At 48.3% G+C, this 18,397-nt stretch overlaps 1 protein-coding gene across 6 annotated transcripts in view; it reads right to left on the bottom strand.

The window, feature by feature from the left end:
• Positions 1-18,397, bottom strand: part of LRRC20 (leucine rich repeat containing 20) — an 84,658-nt gene that overhangs the window by 36,125 nt on the left and 30,136 nt on the right. For all 6 annotated transcript variants that reach the window (XM_027130007.1, XM_027130006.1, XM_027130008.1 and 3 more), the window contains exons 3-4: positions 12,475-12,624; positions 1,795-1,962 (exon numbers count right to left, since the gene is read on the bottom strand). In XM_027130007.1, coding sequence (XP_026985808.1) covers positions 1,795-1,962; positions 12,475-12,624 — 318 coding nt within the window. The remainder of the gene's footprint in view (positions 1-1,794; positions 1,963-12,474; positions 12,625-18,397) is intronic.

The following is an 18,397-nucleotide window of genomic DNA, read 5'->3' as shown; positions in this document are numbered from 1 at the left end:
GTACTGCAGCCAGCATAGACCACGCAGCCAGTTCTCCGACTGGGGGCGCAGGGAAGCCACCTTCTGGGGTGGGGGGTTGGGGAGGGTGGGGAGAAACTCCATTTGGAAGCTGAGAAGAGCTGAAGCTCAGAGAGGGGACGTGAGTCTTTCAAAGCTGCAGTTAGGAAGTGGGGAAGCCGATGGCCAATACTTGTCCTGACCTGCCTGCCTGCAGCTACCCACCCAGCTCTGGTCTTGGTATCAGCCTGAAGTAGCCCCTGCTTGGTTACTGCCCCATTTAGATAAGCAGCAGAAGGAGGTGGAGGCATCAGGAATGGCCTCCAAGAACAAGAGGTGGAGGAGGAAGGGCCCAGCAAGGAGAGCCCGGCTGAGAGTGAAGAGCTCAGGGCGAGACCCCGGGTGGTCAGGACAGCACAGGAGGAAGAACTGTGCAGTGAAAAGGCACTTCTGGGCATGCTCCTTCCGCTTAAAGACAGAACAAGGGCCCAAGTGACCGGGGGGGGGCCAACGCACGGGCCAGCCACTCAGTGATCCTGGTCTTGGGAGGCAAGACTGACCCAGAGCCCACCCCCAGGGCCTTCCCAGAGGCCAGGCAAGGGAACCCCACTCCAGGCACAGGGCTGAGTTTTAGAATCATGTATTCTTATCCTGGCGCTCTGTGGTCTCACTGTGCCACCCGATGCTCTCATAACCTCTCTGAGCCTCAGTTTACTCACCTCTAAAAGGATGGACCCAGACGTTCAGAACTTAGCTGGTCCCACCTCCCACTCAGCCAGGGCCAGGGCCCTGCAGGCGGCATCCCTGATAGAAGGGACGCTCGCCGGCGCACAAGGCAGGCTGCTCTTCATCGAGCAGCTCCAAACCACCAGAGACCTCTTCCTTTTAATCAAATGGCAAAATGGCTGTGAAAGAGCTTACGAAAATAAAAGCATAACTGAAGGGGGTTATTATTAACCATCAACATTAGAGGCAACGTGAGAGAGGACGAAATGGGGCTGCAGGTGGGCTTCCAGAGCCCACCGAGGCGGCCGCAGGAGGGGCCGAGGAGGAGCGCAAAAGGACCCTGTGAGTGCCAGGCTCTCTCTGGGGAGGTTAGACAGCAGCTGGGGAGGTGCTCAGGTCCTGATGAGACCGGCAGGTATGTAACTGCTACAAAAGGAAGAGAGGGACCCCTCCTCCACCTCAGAGGAACCCAGCTCGCTGGGATCTGCTGTCTGCAGGAGGCCCATCTCCAACCCAGACGAGAAGACCCTCTGGTTCCCTGGGGGGAGGGTATCTGTACTGGAGGCACGGAGACACTGTTCTGAACACCTCTGCCTAGTGGCTCCTGCTTAATGATGGCAAAGAGCTCACTGTGACGCCAGCAAGGGAGAGCCTGGGACTCTGCCAGGAGTCAGTGCATAGAGGGTCCCAGCTGAAGGGTCGCAGAGGCACCTGAGGCCGGCAGAAGGAGACGCGAGAGGGAGCGCCTGTGGCCCAAGGTGGCCCAGCCAGTTCAGGGCTCGCTGTGGGGAAAGCCAAGAACTTCCACCTGCCAGGTGAAAGCAAGTGTCTGACCTGGCCCTTGGCAGGTGGCAGGGCCTCGTAATGGTTACCTTCCTAGGCTCAGTGCCCTGTACTTGGGAATCTCAGACCAGAAAGCCCAACCTTGCGCTCTTGTCTATGAAACTCTGAGTCCAGAGGCCCATGCCTTGTGCCCTGTGAGGCTCTGTGAACCTCACTCGGGAAAGGGAGCTCAGGGGAGGCTCTGCACGCAGAGGGAGGTGAGGGGTCTGGTGGGTTGGGTCCACTCACCCACGATCTCGTTCTCCTCCAGATTGATGGTCTCCAGCGCAGGCAGGGTGGTGAGCTGCTCAGGGAAGTCGTGGAACTGGTTCCGGGACAGGTCGATGGCCTTGAGGTGCTGTAGGGTGCTGACCTCGTTGGGGAGGCTGTGCAGGAAGTTCCCTTCCAGGTGGAGCTCTGCCAGGTGGGGAGGAAGAGTAAGGGGTGGGGGGAAGGGGAGCAACCCAGAGACCACAGTGACTGCTGGCCTCCTGGGCCAGGAAGGCGGCAAGGAAGGAAGCCCCCCCAAGGGGCGAACTCCATATTAATGCAAAAGGAGGGGTAATCCCTACCACTGCCACCCATCATTCCAGCTGGGCTCCCGGCTGGTGGCTTTGGAATGGAAGGCTCTGCCCAGCAGAGGTCTCTCAACCCTGCTCAGGGTGGCACATCTGGGGTCATTCCTAAGGCTGGTTTAGGGACCATCACATCCTTGAACTGAGGCATCCAGAATGACCAGAGTGGCTTTCCTTACTGCGGCTCAATCAGGCTTGCCCCTCGATTTTGTTTCCCCCAGACACATCCCTAGGACAGAAGCCGTCCCTCTGACCTGGACCACTCTGGCAGCCTCCTCCCTGGCTTCCTGCCTCCAGTCCCTCTCCAATCAATGCTGCACAGTGGGACCTTTTTAACCTCATGAGTGCAGCCCTGAGCTCACAAACCTTCAGTGGCTCCCCAGGGCCTCCTTAGGCAATCAAGGCCCTTTGTGACCAGGCCCCTGCAGCTCTCTGCTCCTGCAGGTCCAGTACTCACACCTGGGTCTGTGCCCTGGCTGCCCTGGAACGTCCTCTGGGATGATCGCGAGCAAAGAGACACATCCCAGGAGAAGTCATACAACATCATCTTGCTGGACTCCTGCACGGTTCTGCATCCCATAAAGAAGTAGTAACGAGAGCTCTCTTTTTCTTTTTGGGTGTGCCTACGCTGAGTCCCACACACTGCCAGAAGCTGATGCTAAGTGTCTCATCTGATCCTCAGAACAGCTCTGCAAGATTTATCTTATTCTGCTCCATTTGACAGAACCAGAAATGGTGGCTCAGAGAGGTTAAGCAATTTGCCCAAGATCACACCACCAGGTGGCAGGGAAGCCAGGATTGAGATGACCTGGATGACTCGATGCTGGTCACAAAACATGGGACAAAGGGGCTGGTGACAGAGGCAACAGGAGAGGCAGGTGTGAATATTTAACGAGGAATGCAATGTCCCAGGCAATGTATTAGTCGTTCATGAAATCTCATATAATCCTCCCAACAAATTTCTCTCCCAATTTACGGATGAGAGCACTGAGGCTCACAGAGGTCAAGTAACCTGCCCCAGGGCACACGCACCTAGCAGTTCCCCATGTTCCCTGAGAGTCACAGATAAGGGAGGGAAGTGGGGAATGGAATGACAGTCCCATTTCCTCAGGAAAGTGGGGTTGGGGAGGGGTCCATCCAGACACCAACATCAGGGCAGGTCTGGGTGGAACCTTCAGGAAGCAGAGTCTCTGGGGGAGGCTGAAAACACTTCTGTGTGAAGCCCAGTCTGCACATCCTGCTGGGAAGATGTGCCTGGAATCAGCCGGGGGGCATCTCCACAGTTGGGAAACTGAAAAACTTTTCATCTAACTGCTATCATTTTTTTTTTAATTTAACATCTTTATCGGAGTATAATTGCTTTACAATGGTGTGTTAATTTCTGCTTTATAACAAAGCGAATCAGTTATACATATACATATGTTCCCATATCTCTTCCCTCTTGCGTCTCCCTCCCTCCCACCCTCCCTATCCCACCCCTCTAGGTGGTCACAAAGCGCCGAGCTGATCTCCCTGTGCTATGCGGCTGCTTCCCACTAGCTGTCTATTTTACGTTTGGTAGTGAATATATGTCCATGCCACTCTCTCACTTTGTCACAGCTTACCCTTCCCCCTCCCCATATCCTCAAGTCCGTGCTCTAGTAGGTCTGTGTCTTTATTCCCGTCTTACCCCTAGGTTCTTCATGAGCTTTGTTTTTTTTCTTAGATTCCATATATATGTGTTAGCATACGGTATTTGTTTTTCTTTCTGACTTACTTCACTCTGTATGATAGACTCTAGGTCCATCCACCTCACTACAAATAACTCCATTTCGTTTCTTTTTATGGCTGAGTAATATTCCATTGGATATATGTGCCACATCTTCTTTATCCATTCATCCGATGATGGACACTTAGGTTGCTTCCATCTCCTGGCTATTGTAAATAGAGCTGCAATGAACATTTTGGTACATGACTCTTTTTGAATTATGGTTTTCTCAGGGTATATCCCCAATAGTGGGATTGCTGGGTCGTAAGGTAGTTCTATTTGTAGTTTTTTAAGGAACCTCCATACTGTTCTCCATAGTGGCTCTATCAATTTACATTCCCACCAAGAGTGCAAGAGTGTTCCCTTTTCTCCACACCCTCTCCAGCACTTATTGTTTCTAGATTTTTTGATGATACCCATCCTGACCAGTGTGAGATGATATCTCATTGTAGTTTTGATTTGGATTTCTCTAATGATTAATGATGTTGAGCATTCTTTCATGTGTTTGTTGGCAATCTGTATATCTTCTTTGGAGAAATGTCTATTTAGGTCTTCTGCCCATTTTTGGATTGGGTTGTTTGTTTTTTTGTTATTGAGCTGCATGAGCTGCTTGTAAATTTTGGAGATTAATAGTTTGTCAGTTGCTTCATTTGCAAATATTTTCTCCCATTCTGAGGGTTGTCTTTTTAATGAAAGTTCAGTGTGGCCTCCCAGGTCTCTCTCCCTGATGTTCAATAGCTTTCCTATACGTCTCTGTCTTGCTGCATTCATGACTCAAAGGTTCTGCAAATCTCCTGCGCTTGTGTGCGGCTACAATGAACATTATCCCGAGGCTTTTGTATGATCACATCCACTCCTCTCAGGGCTGAGGGAGAAGCAGGAGGGCAGGGACCCTTTCTGCCCAGGCTCAGAGCCTGACGGACCCATGGGAGACTTACTCTTCCAAGCTTTACAAACCAGCGTCAACTCACTACCTTCTGACACCCCAGGTGTCAGAAAGCCAAGACTGCTCCCTCGCCCAGTGAGGTTAATTAAAAGTCCAAGCCAAACAAGGCATTCCTGCTCCAGAAGTATTTGCTCAAGAACCACTCTGAACAGCAGACTCTTCTTCCGGAGCTCTTTTGTCCCTCATGACTTTCCAGCTTGATTCCATCTGGTTGGACCCCATTCTGGAAAAGGGCAACTTTCACTCCTATCAAATTACAGACTATTTGCTCACTAGGTGGTCCATCCCAAAAGTACAACGGATCCTCCTGACAAGCTCTGCCTGGATTCCTCAGGTCAGTGTTCTCGGGAGGAGCAGGCAGGGTCTGGACACGACTACACGGGGTGGGGGGGGCCTGCTACAGAATGACAGAGAGAGCGAACCGTCCTGAGCACTCACCACACACTAGTACCCTCTTCTCAGTGTTTACCATGTTTTACCTCAACTTAATCCTTACGATGACCCACTGAAGGTGCATAGAATGGATCCCGTTTTACAGATCAGGACGTTAGAAGTGGCAGAGCCAGGTTCTGACCTCAGGCCAGTGTGGCTCCCGGGTCCGTAATTTTATCCATGCCACTTACTGATTCTCCACACCCTGACACACACAAGGCTGCTCAGCTAGCTAGTTTGTCTTGGAGAAGCTTCAGAAAGATGTGCTGCTTAAAATTAGATGCTCTTGCTGAAATTTGCTATCACCAAGGGAGATTTTTGTTTTCACTGATTTAATATTTTCCCCACTCTGTGCATAGCCCTCCTGGGCCTTGTTTGTGCCGAGTTATCTTCTTGAGAAAATTCAGGTCCAGTCCTCCATCACCACTGAAGGCAGCAGGTCGCCTAGCCCTCAGGCACGTGCGCAGTGCCAATAACCGTAACAGAAACCCAACGCTGTCCCAGCTGTAAATACAAGATTTTGTTTTTTGAAGCCACTGAGGTTTGAAATTATTTGTTCCTAATGTAAAACTGGCCTATCCTGACTGATGCAGTTTGTTTCACTTTAAATGCATTTTCTACTTATAAAAGCAATGCAAGCTCACTGTAAAAACAGAGACATCACAAAAATATGGAACAAAGGAAAATGAAAGTCCTGCGTGTTTCCCCCCCGCCAGAACCATTGTTGTTTGGTATTCATTCTTCTATATTTTTCTATGTACATGCTTATGGATGGATGGATGGATGGATATTGTTTTTAAAAAACAAATGGAATCATAGACTATATACTCTTTTGAGAACTGCTTTTTTCACTCAGTAAAGCTGAGGCAGCTTTCCAAGCCATTGCTTTGTGTATCCTTCTCTGGAGATCATTACTCTCAAGATTGAGACTTGTGGATACAAAATCATGCCCCTGCCCAGCATCTCGTTTCCCAGGGAAGGCTGCTCTCTAAAGTCCAGCCATTCTTCAGCAGCAGGCTCTAAGGAGACGCTCAGCTGCAAGGAGGAGAGGCTGAATCTGCCTGAAAGGCGGCCTCTCCCCCGGCTCAGAAGCACTTCTGAAAAGCAAAAGGCGCAGAGGGAGTCACGGCTGGGCAGGCAGGGCTTGCACCCTTGGTGTTCAGCTCCTTGACTGCACTAGGGTAATCAGAGGGGCTGTGTTGAAATTGGGAAGGAAGGGAGAGCTTTCCATTACTGAGCTTCAAAGGGAGCCCAGATCTGCTCTGGAAAGGCAGTGTCAACCCACTCTAGTTAGTCAGGCTCCTGCTGCATTAAGAAAGTATTGAAGTGCTGGGATTGGGTGGGGAAGGGTTTCCAGGAAAGAGCTCTTGTGCCGGATACCCAGCCGCACTGGGTCTGGGGCTTAGACCAAAACCGAATAATAATGGCTAACATCTAATAAGCAGTACTATGCTCCAGGTACTTGTTCTCTGGAGTTTACACGCAATCATCATTTTAATTTTACTATAACCCATTACCTCCAATTTACAGAGAGATGAAATAACTTGCCTAAGGTCACACAAACCCCAACCTCTCCCCCAGTTAATCTGACCTTCCTCTCCCAACCCCCAAACCAGGATGTGAACCCCAGCCAACCTCCCCAAGAGAAGTGGGCCATTCCGGCCACCTGCTTTTTCCGGTTTTGCACCTCCAATCCCTGCAGCACCTGTCCTCAGAGTAGATACTCAGCAAATCCCTGCTTATTTAGTGGTGAATGAATGATGGGGGAAAACCCAGGAGGACCTAGTTCTGATCTGACTCATCATGTGTCCTTGGGACCATCCTCTCCCTGGACAGCCTCCATGAGAAAGTCCTCCCTGCCCATTTACAGCAGGGCTGTGAGAATGAGTCGAGAGTGTTGTGAAAAGCAGGACGTGCTGCACAATACACGTATTTATTAAGCACCTATGCTGAGCACCTACGCTCAGCCCTATGCTTGAACATGAAAAGGATAATCTTTGAACAGTAAAAGCACTGTTTCTGTCAGAGGGGTACAAGATCCATGAGACCTAGTTACTGGATTATGGAGCTTTTTGTGGAAAAAACCCTGAAAGCTATCATTAAAGGCAGAAATCAAAAGGTAAAATAAGAGAAGGTAGATGCAGCTGGGACACATGGCTTGCAGGAAAGTCAATCAGACTTTCACAATTATGCCCAGGGTCTCACTGCCCTCTTGTCACAGGGCAGAGGGGTATGTGTGTGTGTGGCTGTATTAGGGGAGCTCCAGATGTTTCTTCCTGCTCTCTTACACCAAGGTTCAGAGTCAAACAACCTAGGCTCCCAGGATGGACAGGGTCTCTGGGAGAAGACCTTACTCCATCCCACTCCCAAGACTGTCCCCAGCCTGAAAGCAGCCAGGCATGACATGCCCTTATTTTCTATCCCTTCTGAGCTGTGGTTTCTGGACTCTGCTAAATGGATCTCTCCTTCCCCAAGTTCCCCTTATTACTTCCTCATCATCCTTATCTTGGACAATTGTCAGGGCTGACTCAGAGGCCTCAGGCTGACCCCAGCGGAGACAAGGCCAGCTGATTACATTAAGGGACAGATGAGGCTGGCCTGCAGTAATTACGCAGCCTGGTGGTAAAGGAATGTGCCAACTCCAAAAATACCTGCCCACTGAGGGTCAATCAGCACCTTGGCAGCACACTGCATCAATGAGCAATTACTTTCCTACCTGCAGGGGCCCGCCTGCAGGGCAGAGTCAGTGGGTCAGGTGGAACAATAATTGTCCTTCAAGTGGCCCATACTCAGCACTGCAGACTCTTCACACAGAGACAGCTGCTGCCCACGGGGAACAGAGAGGAAAGAAGTGAAGTTTCCGAAAGCCCCATCCACTCCTTGGGTGCACAGAGGGAAGGGGTGAGAAAACTCTTCTAACCGAGGAGTCTGGGACAGACTAAAATGAAGCGCTAGCCATTCTGCCCCCATGAAAAGGGTAGGTGGCTCTTACTCTACCAACGTGAACCAGTTCCTAAAATATATTGCTAAGTAAAAGGGGCAAGTTGCAAAACTGTGCATACACTTTACCCCCATTAGTAGTTTATAAAGGAGCTCTGGATCTGGACCCACAGTCCTGACCCTATTCTCTCTCACTGTGTGACCTCAGGCAAGTTACTTAAGCTCTCTGTGCCGCAGTTTCCTCATGTAAAACAAGGATAATAAGAGGACTGACCTCACAGAGTCACCAGACTTTGAGTAAATGCGCCCTCACATTATAAAGTGGTTGTCTGATCCTACACCTGTCTCCCTGAGAGACTGTGGGCTCCTCAAGGACCAGGTCTAGGTCTTGGTTTCCTTATCCTTCCCAAACATCGGTGCTATGAGGATTAGATGAGATGACGCGTGTAAAACCCTCAGTGTGGAGCTGGCGGGGGCTAAGTGCCCAGCGAATTTGGGCTTTCATGTTATTTCCTGTTCATGCTCACACCGGCCCTAAACAGATGCTCAGGGGGAACTAATGAATTGAGTTGAAAGGCAGGCTGTGAGAGGCTGAATATACACACAGGCAATGGCCAGACCAAGTATAAAAACAGAACTGGGACTCATAACCTGAAGCATCCTGCCCAAGAAACCAAACCATTAGTAAAGCAGCCAGCCCAGGAAGCTAGTCTTCTGTAAGTCAGGCTTGTAGGAAGTCAGACTACTATCTCCATCGACAATCCAGGAAGCCAAAGAATACCCCCTGTAACAGTTGGCCCCAAATGGCTGGGACTTGATTACTAACTGACAGTTTCCCTAAATTTTTGTCCCAACATCCCACTCAGGACCAACCAGAGACAGCCAGATGTGCATCCTAACCAATCCCATAGGACGCCCTGCTGCTGGCTGGCCCGCCCGCCTCCAGCTTCCCCAGGCCAATAGCCTGCCATCAGGCCCACCTGAAGACTTCTCCCTTTCATCCACTATGAAGCTTTCCCATTCCTCTGCTTGCCTTTGAGTCTCCGCCAAACGCAAGTGACAGTGGCTGACTCCCTGGCTAGAGCGAACTCTGAATGAACAGCCTCTGCTGGTTCTCATTGGGGTGGTCTTTGTCTATTTCTGCAGGTGTGTCTTACACACCTCCGGCCTGGCAGGCCCAGGACACACTCAATAAGAAGAGCTGAATGACTTGCATCTGGAGGAAGTGGGGAGATGGGAACACAGGAGGAGAGGGACCAGAGGAGCCACAGCCAGACCTCAGGATCCACTCTCCGCAGAACCGATGTGCCCTTTGGACAGATTCCATTTTTCCCGCCATAAGACGGTTGAAGGAGAGCAATGGGATGTAATCATTTAAAGACCACCCAACTCTGAGGCGGCCGTGACCCCAGCAGCAGAAAGTCCCCAGGGTACCCACAGGAGACAACTTGGCAGTCAGGGAGCAAGCAGGTGGCTCTCTCCCCAGCACCAAGGCAGCATATACCCACTCTGTCAAGAATATATACACTACCAAACATATGGTAGATAGCTAGTGGGAAGCAGCCACATAGCACAGGGAGATCAGCTTGGTGCTTTGTGACCACCTAGAGGGGTGGGATAGGGAGGGTGGGAGGGAGGGAGACGCAAGAGGAAAGAGATATGGGAACATATGTATATGTATAACTGATTCACTTTGTTATAAAGCAGAAACTAGCACACCAATGTAAAGCAATTATACCCCAATAAAGATGTAAAAATAAATAAATAAATAAATAATCCAGGAGACGACGCTAGCAGGCAGTGCGGAGCCCCGCACAGCCTATTCAAGTCTCCTCTTCACACATAAAAGGAGAGGGTTTTTCTACTTGAAAGAGAAACAAAGGCTGGGGTCCAGAGCCAGGTGGGTCTCTCAGCTCCAGCCCCTCCCTGCCTGATCACCAACCCTCATCCACGGCTGCCTCTGTGAAATCCAATTACTGGGCACATGACAGCCTTGCCTTTGTAATCGGAGGTGGTGTGGGGGGAGCCAGGAGCCACCAGAGCACAGGAGGCGGTTCAAACGGCATTCAACAGACTTCTGATGGAAGGGTATCATGATGCGTCACGAATCCAGGGGCCCTAAGTGTGTTTCTCCACACTCGCTGCTGTGTCCCTGGAGAGGGCCTACTTGCTTATCCCACAAGGCACTGCCATGTCAAGTCCTCTCCAGGCCCTTGAGCTCACGCAGGTGGCCTGGAAAGGCAGCCCTGGCAGGGTGGGTGACCTCGGTGTATGGCTCTGACAGCCCGGACGAATGCCTTCTCACCCTGACCTTCCTTCTCCACCCGTGAGGTGAGATGGCAGTGACAGCTCTAATATTTTATGGGAGATTCTCCCAACTGGTGGCCCACAGGCTAAGTCTAGCTTGCAAAATGTGTTCTATTGGCTTCCAGATTAAAATACAAATTAAGTAAAAATGGATAAAATTCATATAAATATCCACCTTTCCAGCTTCAACTGAATAAAACTATCAGAACAACCCCGTGGCACATCTGGCAGAAGCTGAGTAGGGCCTGTACCAGGTGGCCACAGTCACCACCACTCCCTCTTGTCCCATGCCCAATCTGAGTCACTCATTACCTACATGCTAGTCTCTTAAGCGTTGGTGTTTATAACCCCTGAACTATGGTCTCAATCTTGGCTGCCGGCACTTTAGAACAACTGATATTGATGTTAACAGATGCCTAGGCCCAGGCCCACACCCAGACATTCTGATTCAACTGGTCTTGGGGTAGAGCCAAGGCAATGATGTTTGTAGAAAAACTCCTCAGTTAATTCTAATTTCAGCCAGGCCGAGAGCTGCTGGTCCAAGGGCCCCGGCAGCTGGGAGGACCCATCTCACCTGTGTAAAGAAGCAGCCACCAGAAAAAGAAGGACGGGAAAAGTGGGCCTGGTCAAAAGCACCCACAGGTGCCCCTGGGGAAACACGTGTTGCCCTGGGATCCCCTCCACCCCCAACATAAGCACTTTAGCTTTTTAGGCACAAACGCAATGAGCTTTGTGAGCTTCGGTCAGAAACGACAACACAGACCAATCCCTCCTGCTTGCCCTCGTGTTGGCGCCCAGTCTAGGTCCTGCCTGTAGCTCCCTCCTGAGCCACTGTCCAAGCTGCTTCCTGTCCCTGCACTGGGTTTGCCAATTCACACCTCTCCCCTCCCCTCTTGACTCCGCCCAGGGCTCCCACCTCCTGTAGGAAGCTGCATGAAATATGCTCCTCTCTCGGGCTTCCCTGGTGGCGCAGTGGTTGAGAGTCCGCCTGCCGATGTAGGGGATACGGGCTCGTGCCCCGGTCCGGGAAGATCCCACATGCGGCGGAGCGTCTGGGCCCGTGAGCCATGGCTGCTGGGCCTGCGCGTCCGGAGCCTGTGCTCCGCGACGGGAGAGGCCACAACAGTGAGAGGCCCGCGTACCGCAAAAACAAAAACAAAAAAATGCTCCTCTCAAGTCCCTCAGGTACCATCAGCATTTTACGTATTGGTTTCTCAAAACAGGCTCTTAGACTCCTTTCATGCCCCTATCAGATAGAGAATTCCTGAAGGCAGGAATCACTTCTCCTGTGCCCCCTGTGCCCTCCCCAATTCTCCCACCCCACTATTTCATGAACACACACCAAGCGCCCAGGCTGCAGCTCCATCCCACGGGTCCCTGAGTGGCAGTGGACTCTTGCAGAAGGATGGAGGGGCTACCTGGAGAGTGGAGAGCGGGCACTGCTGCCTGTTTGTCTACCTGGAGGAGCCATTTCAGATGAATCTACAACGCCCACCTGCCAGCCTCCTGCCCACCTCCCTGCCGAGCACCCGTGTCTGCTTCCTGTACGTGTGCACAGCACAGAAAACAACAGCCCTGGCGTCTGTCACTCCTGAACTGAGAAAGCAACATGGGAGAACAGTGCTAGACTGCAGGGGGGTTGGGGCATGGCGGTCAGAAGGGGGCTCCTTCAAGTCTACCGAAAAATAACTACTCCTGAGCTGCAGGACCCCAAATACTCTACTGGTCTGTTCAAAACAAGAGAATCACTCCGGGACCCACACCCCTGACCATGAGTCAATCTGATTCACAGCCAGCTAGAGGCAGGAGTGGCACTTAGAGATTTCCAGAGGACATAGGTCCACCCTTAGAGCCTCCCCTTGGGAAGGATTTGCTGAGACTAGCTGACTGGGGACTAGCCCTGGTGACATTTCCTAGACAGGGTCGGAGCCTGAAGGATGAGGGTCAGCATGCCCTCCTGGCCTCAGCTGACCAGGGCCTACCTTGGAGCTGACAGAACGTGGTCATGAACTTGCTGGTGAGGGACTTGAGCTCGTTGTTGGCCAGCGTGATGAGGTGGATCTGGTCGGTGACATTTCGCAGGACCTTGTAGATGCCGATGGGGAAGGAAACCAGCTTGCACTCGGCCAGGTCTGCAGCCAAAGGACAAAGACCAGAGTTAGCAGCCACAGCTGCCCATGGACTTGCCCCAAACCCCACAGACCCGACCCTGTATCTCCTCCCGGCCTCCTTTGTCTCCTACCTGGCTCCCCTGTGCCAGGCTCAAGACCCTGCAGTCCCTCCTCCAAGAGCCTTCATCACCATTCATCACACTTGTCCAAGTCTCACACACTGAACCTAACAGCTTATTATAGCACCTTCTCTAATAGCACAGCCTGCTAGCTGGAATGCAGAAGGCAGAGCTCTGATGACCAGCACTCACAGCCGTGTGCTTGAGGCCCTGAAGGACCCACAAGTCCCTCCAGGGTCATCAGACTCAACGGCGAAGCCAGGGTCTTAAGAGTCCTTTATAATAGTCTACTTCTTTGAAAACAGGCAATTCACACAGACTTTGTGGTATGACCTTCTTCCCCATCCTGTCACTCTGAAGACAGGTCTGTCTAAGAGGTAGCAGGGAAGCCTCTGTGAAGAACAGTCTGGCAGTTCCTCGAATGGTTAAACCTAGTTACTATATGACCCAGCAATTCCACTCCTGGGTATACACCTGGGAAAAATGAAACCATGTGTCCACACAAAATAGTACACATGAATGTTCACAGCAGCATTATTCATAATAGCCAAAAAGTGGAAACAACCCATGTATCCACCCACAGACGAATGGATAAGCAAAATGTGTATATCCATAAAAAGGAATATTGCTTGGCAATAAAAAGAAATGAAGTATCAATATATACTACAACATAGACAGGCCTTGAAAACATTATGGTAAATGAAAGAAGACAGTCACCAAGGACAATATATTGTATGAGGCCATTTATATGAAATGTCCAGAACAGGCAAATGTACAGAGACAGGAAGTAGATTACTGGTTACCTAGGGCTGGGGGTATTGAGGGATGGCAACTAAGGGGTGAGGGGCTTCTTTGCTGGAGTAATGCAAATGTTCTAAAATTGGATGTGGTAATAGTTGCACAGCTCTGTGAATATACTCAAGTCACTGAACTGTACACCCTAAACTGTATGGTATGTGAATTATATTTCAATAAACCTGTTTCATATATATGGCAGCAGAGAGACACTGAAAGCATGGAGGCTCAGAAATTAGGCTGTCCAGCTCATCTAAGTCACTTAAGTTTCCTGAGCCTCAGTTTTCTCATCTGTAAAATGGGGGTATCGTTGTCTACCTAGCAAGGCTGTCAGGAAAAGTAAATATAATAATAAGTACTCAATGTACTAACCAAGTGCCTGGCAGATAAGTAGTGGGAATGCTAAATTCAAATGCTGTTTCCCTACTCACCTTCCACTTTGCTCTCCCCTTCCCACCTTACCCAAATTGTCTCCATGCTTCAAGGCCAGTTCCCATCCCACCTCTTCTGGAAATCTTCCTGGATCACCCCCATTACTGGTGATTGCCCCCCCAGCCCCGTTCAGGAGCACTCATCAACTCAGACAGCACTGCCCCATCTCTCAACAAACTCATGTCTTTTCCCCAAAGAGGCCGGGCTTCCCCAGGCACCTCTAAGCCTTTGAAGATTGTTCCAGTATTAATATACAAAATTCAATAATATTCCTATATGTCAACAATAAAATACAGTTTTTAAAGATCTTATTCTGAACGGCAACAATAATGCAAAGTCTATAGAAATAATCAAAATTTAAGCCCTTCTCCCTTATCTGCCTCACAGAATTTCTACTCTGGCTGTAATACCAGCTCAAATGTCATCTCCTCCACGAAGCCTTCCCTGACAGCCCTAAGCTCCAGCCTCTGAGTCTCATATGGTGTAAATGAGACCTCTTCATCCTGTATTGTATTAACCTCCTTTTGTGTCTGCTTTCCCACTGGACTGGGAAGGCCCCCAGAGCACAGCGTCAGCAGAGGTCCACCAGGCTTGGAGGGCAGGGCAGGGTTACTGGTGACCTCATTAAGCTGGTTTAAGGAAAGAAAGGGGACAGGTGGGGGTAAGGGCAAAAGTCCGAAAGACTGAGGAACCATAGGGGTAGGACATCCTGTTAAGAAGTGTCTTTAGGGAACTCCCTGTTGGTCCAATGGTTAGGACACCAAGCTTCCACTGCAGGGGGCCTGAGTTCGACCCCTGGTCGGGGAACTAAGATCCCACAAGCCGTGTGGCGTGGCCAAAAAGAAAAAAGAAAAGAAGCGTCTTTACTGTTTGCTCTGGTCCCGGGCTATGTTAGGTGATCCCAGCCCTGCGTACCAGTGCAATGTCAGGTACCTGCTCTTATATCAGCAAGTGGGGTTTATAGAAGAGAGTGCAAGGTCCTGCCGGGAAGAACGAATACCCAGAGGTCAGACTTTCAGTAAAAAGAGATCAAGGGCTGGAACTAGACCAGCTCTGTAGGCTTGAAGTTTGGGGCAAGCTGAGGATTCTTGAAAGGGCAAACACTTCCAAACAACGAGCCCCCTAGTGCTTGGTGCCAGAAGCACAAAGGTCTAGAAAGGAGTCTTGTTGTGGTTGTGAATCACAACAGCCCCTTTGGCTAAAAGCAACAGATCTCAGACCTGCTAGGAACAACATCAAGGAAAATGTCAGAAGCTTTCCCTTTAAAACAAAGAGCAAAATAAGGATGCCTTCCATCATCTGTATCCCTGAATATGGTCTTAGAAGTTCTGGCCAAAGAAATAGAAAGCATAAACATTAGAAGCAGACAAAATGATTATTAAGTGCATGTGAGATGACTGCATAACCTCAACAAAGCAGGCATCTGACAAAGTACACAAATTAAAAAGATCTCAGCAAAGTGGCTAATTAAAAGTGCAAAATTCAATAATATTGAATTGCCTATATGCTAGCAATAAATATAGTTTTTAGGATCCTATTCCAAACAGCAGTATAATATAAAATATAGAGAGAATCATAATAGAAAATATATCTGACCAATATTAAGAAAAGTAGTTCTATTTTTTAGTTTTTAAGGAACCTCAATACTGTTCTCCATAGTGGCTGTATCAATTTACATTCCCACCAACAGTGTAGGAAGGTTCCCTTTTCTCCACACCCTCTCCAGCAATTATTGTTTCTAGCTTTTTTGATAATGGCCATTCTGACCTGTGTGAGGTGATACCTCATTGTAGTTTTGATTTGCATTTCTCTAATAGGTAGTGAGGTGGATGGACCTACAGTCTGTCATACAGAGTGAAGTAAGTCAGAAAGAGAAAAACAAATACCGTATGCTAATGCATATATATGGAATCTAAAAAAAACGGTACTGATGAACCTAGTTGCAGGGCAGGAATAAAGAGGTAGACATAGAGAATGGACTTGATGACATGGGGTGGGAGGGCGAAGCTGAGGCGAAGTGAGAGTAGCATCGACATACATACACTACCGAATGTAGAATAGTTGGCTGGTGGGAAGCAGCAGCATAGCACAGGGAGATCGGCTGGGTGCTTTGCAATGACCTAGAGGGGTGGAATAGAGAGGATGGGAGGGAGGCTCAAGAGGGAGGGAATATGGGGACATGTGTATGCATATGGCTGATTCACTTTGCTGTGCGACGAAAACTAACACGGTATTGTGAAGCAATTATACTCCAATAAAGATCTATTTTTTAAAAAGATTTAAAAAAAAAGTAGAAAGGTTCACAAAGATATTTTTACAAATGGGAGGACTTCCCTGGTGGCTCAGTGGTTGAGACTCTGCCTGCCAATGCATGGGACATAGATTTGATCCCTGGTCTGGGAAGATCCCACATGCCACGGAGCAACTAAGCCCATGCGCCACAACTACTCAGCCTGCGCTCTACAGCCTGCAAGCCACAACTACTGAGCCTGCACGTTGCAACTACTGAGCCCACATGCTGCAACTACTGAAGCCCGTGCACCTAGAGCCCGTGCACTGCAACAAAGAGTAGCTCCCACTCACCACAACTAGAGAAAGCCTGCGCACAGCAACAAAAACACAATGCAGCCAAAAAAATAAGTAAAAAACAAATAAATAAATAAATAAAAACGGGTTTGTACGTGGAGATATATAGCATTCGTTGACAACAAGTTAAAATACTGAAATAACAGTGATTTTTTAAAGAAGTTAATTTACAGATTGTTTAATGCAATTCCTACTCAAAGCCCAAAAAGTTTTTTTTTTTAACTTGATGAAATGGTTTTAAATTTCAACTAGGGAATAAGCAAGCAAGACTCTCTAAAAGAGAAGAAGGTGGAGTGATAACCAATTTTATAAGGCTGCAGTAATTAAAACAGAGGGTAATAGGAAAAATAGATCATAGAAAGAAAATACAGTAACTACACAGAAAGAAAATACAGATCCATAGTCCAGAAAATACAGACCATAAATAATATGTCATGGTTTAATAAACACTAAAATGGTGGCCTCACAAATAAATTAGGGAAGGGAAGGATTAGTAACTGATGTCAGAATAACCAATTAACAATTTGGGGAAAATAAGAGAAAGAGACTCTCAATTAACCTAAGAATCAAAAAAAAAAAAAAAAACTCTAGGTAAAATTACACTTTAAGTATTTTTTGAAATGAAATCAAAAAATCAGAAGTAAACAGACTTATACAACCACTTAAGTGAGGAAGACTTTCTCAACCTAGGAGCCTTGAAGAATCACAAAGGAACAGATCAACAAACCTAACTATAAAAGAATATGAAACACCTGGATGCTTAGAAGCAAATAAGGCAAGCAACAGATTGTGAAAAAGGATCTATAAATGGGATACATAAGTTGTTATCTTGATTATTTTAAATGCTCAATGTAACTTAATTTAAGAAAGGCCACCAGATGATAGATATTCACCAGGGAGAAAATATAATTAGTAAATAAATATACAGCCACTGATATGTGTTGCCAAACTGCTTTCCAGGATATTTATACCAATTTACATATACTCTAGCCAACAAATAAGAGGATGATTAAAAAAATCCTTGCTAATATGATCAGGGGAAATGGTATCCCTTGCTTTCATGAGACTGATTATCTTTTATGGTTAATTAACCATTTTTATTTCCCTGGTGGAAAATCTTGTTCAGGTCTCTTGCTATTTTTCTATTTGGAGTTCTGGCATTCCACCCCCTCCATCACCCCCCTAGGTGTTGGTAGAGGTCCCTAAATAATATTATCAACCTATGTCTGTTCACTGTTTTTTTCTTTTTTTTTTTTTGCAGTACGCAGGCCTCTCACTGTTGTGGCCTCTCCTGCTGTGGAGCACAGGCTCCGGACGCGCAGGCTCAGCGGCCATGGCTCACGGGCCCAGCCGCTCCGCGGCATGTGGGATCTTCCCAGACCGGGGCATGAACCCGTGTCCCCTGCATCGGCAGGTGGACTCTCAACCACTGCGCCACCAGGGAAGCCCATTTTCTTGTTTAATAGTTCAAGTTATAGCATTTAGGTGTTTTTTTTTTTTTAAGCAGAATATAAAAATTATACGCACACAGTAATTCCAACTATATACAAAAGTATACATGCCTGGGAAAGAAGACCAAAAGGAAAATAACCAGAATGTTAAATGGTTATTACAAAGGATTTGAGCAATTTATTACTATTTATAGTCCTGCTGTTTGTTTATTTTGTACAAAATAAGTACCACTATTTATCTGCATAAAAATATTTTAAGTATATATGGTGATGCTTTACTTTTAAAATAGAAAAATAAACGTATCATAAAAATAGCTTTTATTGGAAAAAATGACCTGACATATTCAAGGATAAACTGAAGCCAGCCAGCTCCTCATCAATCTGAGACACAGAGAAGGCAGAGCCATGAGA

Source organism: Aethalodelphis obliquidens, unplaced genomic scaffold, assembly GCF_003676395.1.
Source record: "Aethalodelphis obliquidens isolate GAN/ISIS:26980383/991018 unplaced genomic scaffold, ASM367639v1 scaffold37, whole genome shotgun sequence".
NCBI classification, from domain to species: Eukaryota; Metazoa; Chordata; class Mammalia; order Artiodactyla; family Delphinidae; genus Aethalodelphis; species Aethalodelphis obliquidens.
The sequence above is the reverse complement of the archived record's forward strand: the minus strand, read 5'-3'. Positions and strand labels throughout refer to the sequence as shown.